General features: G+C 36.5%; 1 protein-coding gene across 1 annotated transcript in view; it reads left to right on the top strand.

The window, feature by feature from the left end:
• Nucleotides 1-773: 773 nt before the first annotated feature.
• The window catches only part of LOC104472169 (DNA polymerase alpha catalytic subunit-like), a gene marked incomplete at both ends in the record, with an annotated part of 18,698 nt that continues 6,005 nt past the window's right edge, over nucleotides 774-13,466 (top strand). The window contains 11 exons of the mRNA XM_010087739.1: nucleotides 774-848; nucleotides 2,117-2,255; nucleotides 5,092-5,252; nucleotides 6,554-6,638; nucleotides 7,416-7,477; nucleotides 8,225-8,314; nucleotides 9,942-10,058; nucleotides 10,904-11,079; nucleotides 11,511-11,640; nucleotides 11,998-12,117; nucleotides 13,238-13,334. Of these exons, the coding sequence (XP_010086041.1) occupies nucleotides 774-848; nucleotides 2,117-2,255; nucleotides 5,092-5,252; nucleotides 6,554-6,638; nucleotides 7,416-7,477; nucleotides 8,225-8,314; nucleotides 9,942-10,058; nucleotides 10,904-11,079; nucleotides 11,511-11,640; nucleotides 11,998-12,117; nucleotides 13,238-13,334 (1,252 nt within the window). The remainder of the gene's footprint in view (nucleotides 849-2,116; nucleotides 2,256-5,091; nucleotides 5,253-6,553; nucleotides 6,639-7,415; nucleotides 7,478-8,224; nucleotides 8,315-9,941; nucleotides 10,059-10,903; nucleotides 11,080-11,510; nucleotides 11,641-11,997; nucleotides 12,118-13,237; nucleotides 13,335-13,466) is intronic.

Genomic DNA, 13,466 nt, shown 5'->3' with positions numbered 1-13,466 from the left:
CATCTGCCATGTGAGGAGAGGCTGAGAGATTTGGGACTGCTCAGCCAAGAGAGGAGAACGCCTGGACTGAGGGATTAGTGATGCAAATCTTATAATCGTGTAGAAATATCTACTGGGTAGGAGTAAAGAGAGCTCTGGCAGACTCTTCTCATTGGTGCCCAATGGAGGACAAGAGCAATAGGTTTGAAGCACATGAAATTTATCAGAACATAAAGCACTATTTTTATAAGGGAAGAGAGGCACTGGCACAGGTTGCCCAGAGAGGCCATAGGGCCTCCCTCCTTGGGGATATTCAAAACCCAACTGGAGAGGGCCCTGAACAACCCACTCTTGTTGACTCAGCTCTGAGCAGGTAGCTGGACTTGGTAATCTCTGGAGATGCCTTTCCATCTCAGCCATTTTGTGATTTTTGTGTCTGCGACCATCAATTCTCGTGAGTACATCTGAAGCCTGTGGATTTACAGAACATGTACAAGTTTCCTTAGCTATTAAGCTTGTAATTTTTTTGTTTTGTAATGGTTAGTGTACTTGTTAAGTCAATTCTGTAGGAACTATTAATGCTAAGAAAACCTAAAGAGATTAAATGCAGGTATTAAAACATTCTTACTATCTTTAGATGATTATAATCAGTTGAAGAATTAGTTATATATGATCAAACTCATGATATTTGAGATGTATGTTTTTTTTGGCCTTTATTTCATTAGTTTTCTTATTGGACAGAATGAATATTCAGTTGGGAGATACTGAAAAAATAATATATTTGTTTTATATAGAAAGTGGAAAAATATTATGCTTTTGAGATCCCGGATGTTCCGGCAAAATCTGAATACTTAGAAGTTAAATATTCGGTGAGTATAACTAATCTGATGAAAGGCTATAACCTGCTTTCTTACCTGATGAAGCATTTTATGATTTTACTAAAAAAATAAAAATAAAAAATGGCAGGATTTGATCTTTAGTAGCTAGTAGCTATACCTGTGTTGCAGTGTGCAGTTAGTTGCTCATTGTCTTGTAATTAAAAACAAAAGAGGTTAATACCTAAACTTGTGGTTTTACTGTTGACATTTGTATGTTGGTTAGTCCTTAACAAAAACAGTTCACTACCAGGTAACCTATGACATGTTGATTTGTTAGCGTGAGCTCTATTCGTAAAAAGAAAGCATGAGGGGAAAATATACTTCCTAAAGCTACTGCATTCCTCCCACTTTCTCTCCCAATTATAATTTGCTTATTGATTTACAACAACCTATATTCCCAATCATCCCGCTTTTATTTTTTTATCACCTTGCCACTGAATCAACTAATCAGCCAAACAACCCTTTAGCTGTACTGGATCAGGGCCCAAAGTATTGTAAGATGTTTTAAATTACTTAGTACTCTTAAATGTTTTGTTGAATCCATGTCTAGAATACAGCTGATATCTCTGCTTATATATGGCTGTTCCAAATAGCAGTTGGGTGAGCAAGACTTGTTGAAGAGCTGTAAAACTGAGCAGCAAGGATGAAAAAAAAATCCCATGAGAACATCAATAGCTATTCTTACTTAGCAAAAATACTTGATTTGGTTTCAAATGTAAGAGACTCAGCAGTCGTGAACCTATTTGGTCAGTTGATGGAATAATGCCTTTTAAAACTTTTTTTTTTAATACTAGTTCTAGGTGAAAAAGCAGCATCCCATAGAGATTTGCTGGCTGTCTCAAATTTTTCTTTAGCTGTGCAGAAACACTTTATCCAGTCTTAATATGACAGACAAGATTAAAGCTGTAACTATCTAATTAAGTTTGCAACACAAGCAGTTTCTGTATTAAAATGGTCATTGAACATTGTTGTAGTCTTGGCTGCTCATGTTTCTCTCTTACATTCAGTATGGATGAAGAGCTTTTGCTTCAGTGCATTTTTACATTACTATCCCGATTTTGTTATGCACCTATTTAAGTTGAGTCAATAGTGTAATTTCTTCGATTACTCTGAGGTATTATGGGTTGAGGCTTTGCTTGTGGGAAATTACAGTGATTTCAGGCATTGTGTAGTTTTGTTAAGATGCTGTCTGAATATAGCATGTCAACCTTAAGACCTCTGTGGGGTGAAATGACTCACTGCTTTCTGTTACTTGTTAGGCTGAATGCCCTCGGCTTCCCCAAGATCTGAAAGGACAAACATTTTCACATGTATTTGGAACTAACACCTCTAGCCTGGAACTTCTCTTGCTGAGTAGGAAGATCAAAGGACCATGCTGGCTGGAAATAAAAAATCCACGTATGGTGGTTTGCATATGAAATACTTGGTTGCTGGAAAACATGTAATTATAGATTCGGGGGAGGAGGGGAATTTAAATTGTACTGATAAATGATAATTTTGTAAATTAACTTTGCAATTTATCTGTGTAACTTTAGTTATCTAGTACAAACTGTACGTTAGTTTTCCTTTTTTTGAGTGAGAGCTCTATCCATATAAAGTAGCACACTGTACAGGTGAGATTATAACTTTGGCAGTAAGAGGGAACTATGCAGTGCCTAGCAGCTACTCTTTGGTGCATGCCCTAAAACCACGTATGCTGAGCTAGTTTCCTAGAAATTTATTCCTCTTTCTTCTCTTGATAACTTAAGATTCATGGTTTTTCTGCAAATGTGTCTTTTTAAGAACAGACCACTGCTAGGTGTCTTTTTTGTCTGTGTATTAGGGATTTGTTTTGTTTTTTGCCACTTAGAAGAGTTTGTGATGCAGAGAGCTTTTTCAGTTTGAAATCCTTTCTGCCTCATGAGTGGGATGCACTGCTTACAGGTGGTTATGCTGCTGTATTTTGGCTTGGTTAGAGCCCTTTACTTGATGTGTGCTGTGGGAACACGCACGTAGGAAGTTGATCATATTGGACAAAGTTACATCTATTAGTGCAATCTCTTTGGGGCACTTGGAATATAGAATATATAGTATTGAACATTGACACCAGGAGAGCACCTCGCACAGTCACTGACAAAGCTGGTACTAGTAAGGATTTCAAGCTGGAGTAGACAAGACAAATCCCTGACTGCTAGAAGATGGATCAGCTCAGATGGGTTTTCCACCAGACATTGTCAAGCATCAGTGTGCTTCCTGGCACTGATTTTAAAGGCCTAAGTGTGGTTTTTCATCTGCACTTTTCACCCAAGAATTGACCTTGTATTTCTTTGGCATTTTCTTTCTTCACCTGAAAACAGTCCAGAGCTGTTTTGTTCCTCATATCCAGTATAACAAATGTTATGGCAGTGATAACTAACAGTTCAGGCAGTATTCAATTTTTCTTAATGCTGATGTGCGTTATCTCTACCTTGCCTGAGCTCAGATACTGATTCCAGCCCAGAGTTCAGTGGTAAACTAAGGGAGATCTTTTTTTCCCATTCTCTTATCTCCATTACAGCCTTCAGGTTCCAGGGAGCGTCTGTATCTTGATATCAGAATTGCTTATTTCAAAACTGTGCCCACTCTGTTGAAAACTGTTTATTAAGCTGGCTAGTTTTGCAGATTTCTGTAGTTGTTGCACTGGATTTTGTGCCCCAAAGCTGATTTTTGGGTGTATATGTCTAGTTTACCAGAAGGTTCTTGCCTTCTTGTGTAGCATCCCTTCCACACTTACTGTAGAGAGTCTCAGGGATAAGAAGTATACCTGGAAAGTTAAGAATAAGTGAGTCTCCAACCATTTGATCAGACTCCTACAGCTTCTCTAAAAACAGTAATCACTATTCATAATGAAACTGTCTTAGCAGTTTGAGTATCAGTGCTAGAGATCACCAGAGATTTTCTAGAGCAGTAGTTTCCTGTGCACCCCTGTCAGTAAAAGGTTGAGCATGTACCCCAAATACAGATATTTATTTATAAAATATATATACGACTTTTCTAGTATATTATGTACATTGTAAAATAAACACAAAAATAGAAATCAAAGAAGTATGTGAAACACTTTAAAAAGTATTTTATTTATTAATGTTACCAAAAAATATTTTCTTCCCACACCCTAGAGGATTGTCTTATGCATCCCCCAGGGTTCATGCACCCCACTTTGGAGACCACTGCTCTATAGAGTACTAGTTGAAGCTCTGGCTGTTAAGATATTGGAGATCAAAGAAAAAAAGGTGTTAAGCAATTGGATCACCTGTCTTCCTTTGGAGGAATCATCAGTGTTTTATAAATGAAAATATTTCAGTTACCTGTTTGCATTTACAGCAAGGAAAAATAGGGAAGGTAAAATATGTGGGTTTCCCCAGAGGGGTCAAATAATTTTGGAGGAAGTAAGATAACCAGGTCTACCAATAGCTGTCTTCAAAAGTTTAATCCCTCAGAAATGTAAACTCTGCTTCCTTCTGACTGCATGTAGTGAGTTCACTCAGTAGCATCTTTTCTGAATGATCACTTTTTTTTTTTTAAAGCAAGTGAAGAATTACAGACCAAAGTATTCAAATGATAGTGGGTGGTGAACATGTATTCCCCCCCCCCCCCCCCGTATCCATCTATAGAATTTTTTGGCTCTTGTAGCATAAATGCCTGAATAGCTTTCTGTGGCCCCCTTACGTTTTAGGATAGCTTATACTGCCAGGGTGGGATGAACTCTCTTTTGTATCATCTCCTTATTTCCGTAATCGTGTTTCTGAAGGACTGTATCTATATGAATTATTCAGTTCATTTCGGTCAGTCATATGTTCTTGTTCTCACTGGGTCAAAATTCTTTTGATTAGCACTTTGCCTGCCTTTTATGTAGCATTTAGGAAATTTCCATGTAAGTGAAAGTTTCACTTGTATTAATTTTATTTTTTATGAAGCCTTCTCCCCTTGGACTGTCTACAAGATTAGATGCTAAGAGGTAGTATATTAATTTAGATGGAGTTATGCTCACTTGGTTTATAGCTTTCTCCACTATGACTTTGTATAAAGCTGCCTGAAATATTTTTTCACATTACACATCTGCCCAGGGAGTTACCAAAATTGGGCAGGATTAGTCTGGATCTTGAACTATCCCACAAGGGCAAAACATTAAAGGGACGTGCTCTGTGCAACAGTGCCATTAGAGAAGCCTTACTTGTGATTCCCAGAAGAATGAAGCTGATTCGTGGTGTTTCCTCAGAGCCTTCAAATCAGTCTGTCAGCTGGTGTAAGGTGGAGGCTGTGGCCATGAAGCCTGGCTTGGTGAACGTGGTTAAAGATCTTTCTTCTCCTCCTCCTCCTCTTGTGGTCATGTCCATCAGCATGAAGACCACTCAGAACCCGAAGACTCACCAGAATGAGGTAAGTAGGCTGCTCTCATTTTGTTTTGGTTTTGATCTTTTCTAAGTCTTGGAAGAACTTCACCTGATAAAACATGTCTAAATATATTTAGTGTTGAATAAACTTTCTGTGTTGTGGGCTTTCCAGTGAAATTTTTACTGGGGTATCACCAGCGTGAGAACTGTGGGAGCAGGGGGTCTGTCTGGTGAGAATGTTTACTGCGACAGTGGATCCTATGTATTTTTACAAGCCTTCTATATTGTCTGTTGTGCATAATGGTTATAAATGAAACTGTCTTAGAACAGCTGTTAATGGATTTTTTTTTTTTTGTTTGGTAGAGCTGATCACAGGTCCTAGGTAAAATGACCAGGTTTTTCTGCTGATAAAACTCATTTTGGAATAGAATGAGAATTTGGTCTAAATCCTTTGGCACCTACTATTCTGCTGTGAGATCTTTCCTTTTCTCAGGAAGGAGGGGAGATGTAGGTGACCACTCTCAGATGTGGACTGCAGACCACAGTGTGTAGTTACGCACATTTAACTGGTTTTTAACATGAGTCTCCCTAGCTTAGGAAGAGATTTAGTGTTTGCTAATAGGATAGGCTAGTTGTTTTTGGCAAATTGAATGGAAGAAAAATTAGGCTGACAAATTTTTCAAGTAGAATTAGTCCTCTTGGTGAAGTTAAAGTTTGTCATGTGGAAAATTCCTGTTCTCTAGCCAACGTAATGAGACATATGCCAGGTACCAGGAGGACTCTGCTTGCCAAGATGTTTCTAGAGCCTGTCTGCTTTGTCTTCTGTTGGGTTTTCCTGACCAGTGTCTGGGAAGCCAGGATGTCCTGCCAGCAAAACAAGCAGAAACATCAGTAAAGCTAATAGCTTCTAAATGCTACAACCTCTTGGCTTCTTGTCAGTCTTGGTTGCTTGCTCAGGGGCAGCCCTTCCGGAGGCAAGGCTTCTGCATATCCTGCCCTGCTCACGTCTTCCCTGCATTTCATAGGGAATCCTTTAAATTGTGGGGTCTGTTCAGATTCAGAACAAAATCTGATAAAACCAGCATTTTCCAAAATGAATTATTTTTCATCTCAGATTTCTAAGATAATAATTTTGGAGTAATTTCTGCTTTATTTTACTTGAGATCAGTTGATAATTTTCTTCTTTTTAACCATTTGTAGCTGGAACTCAGCTTAAAAAGATCTTTTGTAGAAACAAGAGGAAAGAGATGAGGAAGCTTAAAAACAAAAAGGAGGGAAGAAACGGGTATAGACAGTAGTCATGTTTATGAAGTGTGTGTTCGTGTGTTCTGTATCTCCTTGGTATAGATTGTGGCTGTTGCAGCTCTGATTCATCAGAAATTTCCTTTGGATAAGGCTCCACCTCAGCCTCCTTTTCAGACACACTTCTGTGGTATGTACTTGGAACAGTTTATGAATAGAAAAATCATTCCTTCGGAGTTTTCCTTGCGTTGTTGTGTTTTCTGGGTGGCTTTTTTGTTTGTTTGTTTGTTTGTTTGTTTTTTACTTCATTCTGTCACTGCAGCAGTAATGGCCTAGAATAGATAAGTGACAAAGTTTCATCTCCCAGGCAGGCTTTTCTCCCTATTTTTAACTTCACTGGTTACTTTTTATTGAAGACTTCATTGAAAAAAATCTTAGTTTGAGGTGATATGAAGTAACGCTGCTCTGTACAGTTTCCTCTAATTTTTATCAGTTTTATTTCATCATGTGTTCTCTTGGACTACCTTCTTCACCCATTAGTTTAGACCATTTATTTACTGTCAATTATTTTTCAGTTCAGCTATTATAAACAGAATTTAAAAAACAAACGTCACATTTATAAACAAGTTTTCTTAGAGAAAATACCTCTTGCAGCAGTTTTGATAAGATCAGCTAAACTTTGAGATTCAGACCCCATCAGAAGTGTTGAATGCTTGTTTGAGAGGAAGTTCTTCGGTAGCTGTGGACCACAGTTTTAATCTCCAATGATAACCTCAGTTATGACTGATTAAAAATTGTCAAATACTTAACTAATTACTCACTTATCTTAAAGACAAGTTTTCACATAAGACCAGCCATTTAGAATTAGAGGTTAGTTTTTCTTAGCTCCCTTTGTTGTGGATGGATGCTTATGGGGAGTGTACGATTAAGAATATATATGCAAGAACAAATGTAATTTCTTTTGCAGTTGTTTCCAAACCAAGCGATTGCATTTTTCCTTATGACTTCAAAGAAGTTATTAAAAAGAAGGTAATTTCGTTTTGTTAGCTTTCTAATTGCAGTACCTTTTAAAAAATGAACCTCATGTTGTTGTGGGTAAGTTGTGTAAGAGAAATATTCAAGGGAATGGCATGATTATTTCATTAGTTTTCCACTCTACAAACCTAAATCCAGGTATTTATTCTGTATTGCTTGTGAAAAGAGGTGTGTACTCTGTGTGGTTCAGTAGTGCTGCTAGTTACACTAGTAAAGTAGAGAGGGTGTTAGACAAGAGAGTTGGAAAGGTTTTGCACAGAGGCTAAAATTGTGATTCATTTTCATTATACCTGACTATGTACTCACAGTAAACTGGGAGAAGTTATTTCTTCTTGCCTTGGAGAGCAAAGTCTGTAAGAATTTAGAATACATCCTTTCTAAAGGGCACTGGGAGAGCTGACAGAATAATAATGTAACCTATTTTTGTTTTTCCTCTGTTTCTGTGTGATTTTAAGCCTGTGAGTGAAGGATGCGCACGGAGCATTTTCCTGGTGTGCTTGATTCTTGGGAGGCTCTTAAAATATCACTAGACACCTGCATACAAAAGCAAAATGGAAAAATAAGCCTCTGAGAAAAGCTTTCTGTGTCTATAGGAGTGAGAACAAAAAGCCTGGAATTATGGAAGGAAAGGGAGAACTGTGTGGTGCTTTATTATTGTCTTGTAACTAGTAGGGGAGAGGAGATGTTTCCATTTTAAACTTATTGGGTCATTGAAATCAGGTGCTCTCTTGCTCCTTTCAGAATGCTAAAATAGAAATTGCTGCAACAGAGAGAACACTGCTGGGATTTTTCCTTGCAAAGATTCACAAAATTGACCCAGATGTTGTTGTGGTGAGTAGTTCTGAGACTTTGAGAGTTAAATTAAAGCATATTGTCAGTTGGTCAGCTTTGTTCTTTTTCTTTTGTCCCCTTATAGGTTTTTTTTATGTTTATCTTAGACTGCCTTATGAATTGAATTTGTTTATAAGACAGCAGGTATACTTTGATACAAAGATGATACAGAATTTTACCTGAGAGCATTTTATACATCCTATTATTGCCCATAATATCTCAAATAGGCAGTATTTCCATAGTGCCTGAAACAAGTATTTTTTCTTTACTTAGAAAGATAAAACAGAACAAAAAAAACCCTTGTGATTTTCTAGGAAAATGGGAACTCTTGTTATACTTAGTCTGTTTCAGTTCAGGTGCTCATATAGTTTCTGTCACCATTTAGATAGTGTTTATGCTGTAAGTCAAAATGATAACCTATACAAATTCAGGGGATCTGAGCAAAGTTTTGATAGAAACATTCTTATGTTTTCTAATGTATTGTCAGCTGAGGATTTATTATGATTACTTATTTAATATTTTTGTTATGTTTAATTAACGTACAGTCCTGATTTTCATTTAATGAAATGTTGAAGACAATTTGAAGTTATATATAACCAACCTCAGATTTATAGCTAACTTGTTATTCTTCTGTAGGTAAATACAAATAATTAAGTGGTGGGAACAGAATGAAATGAACAGTCAAATTCCTGATGTTTTCAGCTTCCTGTGGCTGATATCCAGTATTTGCCCTGTGAGCTGAGCTTCCTGGTGGTTATGGGAAGGAATCAGGGGAAACACTGCAGCCAGTGGTTTTAAATTGAAAATGCCAATAGGAAGGGTGTGAGAGCTCTGATCCTAAAAACAGCAGAGCCATGTTAGTGGCAGTTTAATTTGCACCTGGTTTAATTAGTGCTGTTGAAAAATGTGCTGTATCAATATAGGTAGGACCCCTCTGCTATGGCTGTAATGCTGCTGCTGATTTTAAGGACCTTCTTCTGTAGCACAGTATTGCGCTACACAGATGTATCTGATATGGTGAACCTGCAGTTCCTGGTGACTGACTGGTCCACAGAGACTTAGGTTCATCAGGGGAGCATTTTGCTTTCAGCTGAGATTACAGGCCAGTGTCATCAATGTTTTTAGCATTGTTTAAACTTTGCAAATGTTGCTGGAATACTTTGATACATAAAATATTGGTTGCAAGGTCTTTGTGTCGGATTTAACAGCTATGCTTGTTGTAGTATTAAAGGAAAAAAATATATTATTTTGATGTCTGCATTGAGACCTTCATGGAAAGAGAGAAAAGGAATAGCTAAGTTTGTATGCTGTACAAAGAATGTTGGGTTTTTTTTTAATAGAAAGCTTTAAATCCTAATCTTTGGTATCAAAGCATAAAGCTGAATTGTGTGTGCTGTGAGCCAGTTATAGAGCTGATTTTGGTATTCTGCTGAACGGCATTGTTAAGTGTTAAGACTAATGAGTACTGTTGATGAACATTCTCTTAGAAAGTGCTTTCTGTGAGAGAGATAATGCCATCAATTAGTTGGAAAAAACCACAAAGGGCAGAGGAATACTGAGTGTGTGAAAGTAAGTCTTTCAATTTGCATTTGTTGTAACCTTTTTTTGTTATTTTTTCTGCTGCAAGGGTCATAATATTTATGGATTTGATCTGGAAGTGATGCTTCAAAGAATTAATGTGTGCAAAGTCCCTCACTGGTCCAAGATAGGTCGACTGAGGAGGTCCAATATGCCAAAGCTTGGGGTAATAAGATTGCTCAAGTCTTTTAAGTCCCTTGATGTTGCATGTAATTAAAAATGAATTAATTTTGCTGAGGAATTGTAAATGTGACACTGATGTGTTTTGACTGTTGGTCATGCTGGATTTCATGTGTCCCAGATGAGAAATGATGAGTGTTTATATGACTTTTATTACAGTAATAAGCTAAACTAATTTTCAAGTTAGGCTAATTTAGTTTACATATCTCAACTAGACAATGGCAATGACAGATTAATTGCAATAGTCTTTACTGTAACAGTCTTTGTCTGCTATAGCTGTAAAATGAGAAAATGTAATTTGGATTCATTGGTGAATCATCCCATAAAGAGCTGTGAAGTTAATAATTCTGTAGTTTTTAGTACGTATTTGTTCAGAGGACAATGTGTGAGGTTTGGAGTATGAAGTGCTGAACAGGGCTGTGTTTTTGCCTGTTCCTGTCCTTCCTAGAGACCAAGATGAGTATTTGACTTTTTCATTCTGCTGTTAGTACAAAAAATACCCTCAAAGAAAAACAAAATCGACACCCATGTTATTGTTGGGACTGTTCTAATTAAAGAAAAAAAATGCATAACAGTTTAAGAATTAAGGTCTAACTAGTAATGAGAGTTAATATCCACATATACTGAAAGATACCATGGATTCTTTTAGGGCATAATTGTAAAGCTTGAGTATTAGTGTTATTTAGTAGAGTATTTAGAGTATTAAAGTATTTAGTGATCAACTGACTTGATTGAGTCCTATAAGCATATATTTTGGATAGATGTTCTTTGTTAATGTTTGTATGTTTCATTTTGTTTGGGTTTTTCTCTCCTTGTGTTGATATGGTTAAGGGTCGAGGAGGGTTTGCTGAAAGGAGTGCTGCCTGCGGTCGAATTATCTGTGATGTAGAAATTTCTGCTAAAGAATTAATTCGTTGCAAAAGTTACCATTTGTCTGAACTTGTCCATCAGATTTTGAAAACAGAAAGAACAACAATTCTACCAGAGGAAATTCGAAATATGTACAGGTATGTTGCTGATTTGTGTTTTTAATACTTCACTGGAAAGCGGAGGAGCTATTTAGTTTCCTGCTATTCAATTTCATGCTTGCTTATTTGATTTGTCATGGAGATGCTGACTTAGCATACTGGTATTTGAAAAGAAAAGTGTTATCTTAACAGTATTTTATAATGCTTCAACCTATTGGTGGGTGGGTGGTGGCTTATTATGTGTGAAGCAAATTGATTTGTGAGAGCATTGGTTTAGATACGCTAATAGGATATGCAAGCTTGAGAGTTTTTGTTTGCTTTTTTGTTTTCAAATAAAAGAGGTTGCTATATAATTGAACACTGGTGTACTACAGATGCCACGTGTTCCATACAGCATATAGGTCTAAACTACTACAGAGTACATAGGAACTTCATTTTACTATACTAGGCTACCGTGCTTCTTTTCCCAGTGATTCTCCTCACTTAATATTCATGCTGGAAAACACCTGGACAGATGCCAAGTTCGTTCTCCAGATCATGTGTGAGCTGAATGTTCTGCCACTGGCCCTTCAAATAACAAACATCTCTGGGAATGTCATGGTAAATTTTTTTTACCGTCTCACATAAACAGTCCTTTGTGTTCTGTCTTTGATTTACTAGTTTTAATTTGTGAACTTGTAAATTTTTAAACTCTGTAAATTTGTAAAAAAACTGTAATTGAGAATATATGAGGATTAAATTTTTTTGTGGTGAGTGTGAGAGTGATGATCTAGTCAAGTAATAATGTAAAACTTACATAAAAAAATCACATTTGAGTTTTATGCATGGTAATGGTACAGAATAGTAGTAATGCTATGTGAACTTAAAAATAGTTAAAAGACATTGCTTAGTCTATTTTTGTATGTCATTGTTTTCTATGCTATGCTTTGAATTCTTTTTTTTTGCTCCTCTCTATAGTCGAGGACATTGATGGGTGGACGATCTGAACGTAATGAGTTCTTGCTGCTTCATGCATTTCATGAAAAAGACTACATAGTGCCAGACAAACAAGTTTTTAAAAAGCCTCTGCAGAAAATGGTGGGTCCAGTTTTTCGCTTTCTAAGAATTTTTATTAAAAAGAAAAAACATTCTTCTATCTTTTGTACATTGCTGTTCTGTGAGAGCACAGAAAACCCAAACATAGCCAGTTTTAGATATAACTTAATGTTACAGTTTATGATTAATTTAAAAAAATGTTGTTGACTTGATAATGGAGAAATACATGGTTTAAAGGGACAGTGTAACACCTTTTCCATTGTATCACAGACCTATGGAAACTCAGTTGCCCTTTTAGTTTAAAATTCAAATAAGCTAAGTGCTTGGCTGTGTAGGGATATATTGAAGAAGAAGATAGTCTGTGTTGTTTAATAGATGCACATTTGCCCTACAATTATTTTGCTGATAAATAGTGTTTCAAGTATAATTTACGAGGTAAATGATTTGAGAATGTGGATAAAATATCCAAGGGTGTTGAAAAAAGATATTCCTTTGGATAATACCCATGTAAATACAGAAATATCTGTATGTTAGTAAACAAAATTTGAGAATGTATTTGTATTTCACTATATTTTGCTGTTTAGTTTTAAATAAGTTCAGCAGCAACTTCCAAAGCAGTAAGTTTTTTTTTTTTATTGTATTGTTGCATCAAAGCAGTGCTAGAATTTTAAATGATTCAGAATAATATTGAACAATTGCGAGAAAAATTCTTGGTACAATGAGACAAATAGCAAAATACTCTTTAGGTCAGTGATAATGTTTTTATTTGTTCCATTAAAGCTTAGCCGTTGTATTTCCAAAGATGAGAGTTTTATTTTAATTGGGCAATAATACTTCTCAGTCATAAGTTTATTTTTTCCTAGTGTTTTTTACAGCCAGCCAGAAAATACGTACTAGTGCTGTGCTGAATGATGACAATTCCTTTGTAGTCTTTGTAGTCTCTTGTTAGCAGTTTGTTCCTACAGGAGTTGGTTTGAATACTGTTTTGACATGTAGAGAGCTTTAATAAGGATGATGATGGAAACACCATGTTTTGCATGTATTTTAAAAGGAACTCTATGCACTGGCTCCCAATTTCATATTTGATTTGCCAAAAATAACTCCTCCAACATTATAGAAATCTTGAACGCTAGATAATGACTTTCTTAAATGCCAAATGTAGGTGGATGAAGATGAAGATTTTGAAGATCAGAATAAAGCAAAGATAGGGAAAAAGAAAGCAGCATATGCTGGGGGCTTAGTCTTGGATCCCAAAGTCGGTAAGATGTGGCAATTTCCTTTCTTCTATGAAGTTTGAGACAGGTAGGTTATACTAGTGCAGAGGGGTTGCCGTGGGCAATCTCTGTATCTTGTCAGAGTTTGGTGTGGTGGGGGGGGGCAGGTAAAGGGAG

Source organism: Pterocles gutturalis, unplaced genomic scaffold, assembly GCF_000699245.1.
Source record: "Pterocles gutturalis isolate BGI_N339 unplaced genomic scaffold, ASM69924v1 scaffold27101, whole genome shotgun sequence".
NCBI classification, from domain to species: Eukaryota; Metazoa; Chordata; class Aves; order Pterocliformes; family Pteroclidae; genus Pterocles; species Pterocles gutturalis.
This window is presented reverse-complemented; position numbering and strand designations above follow the sequence as displayed.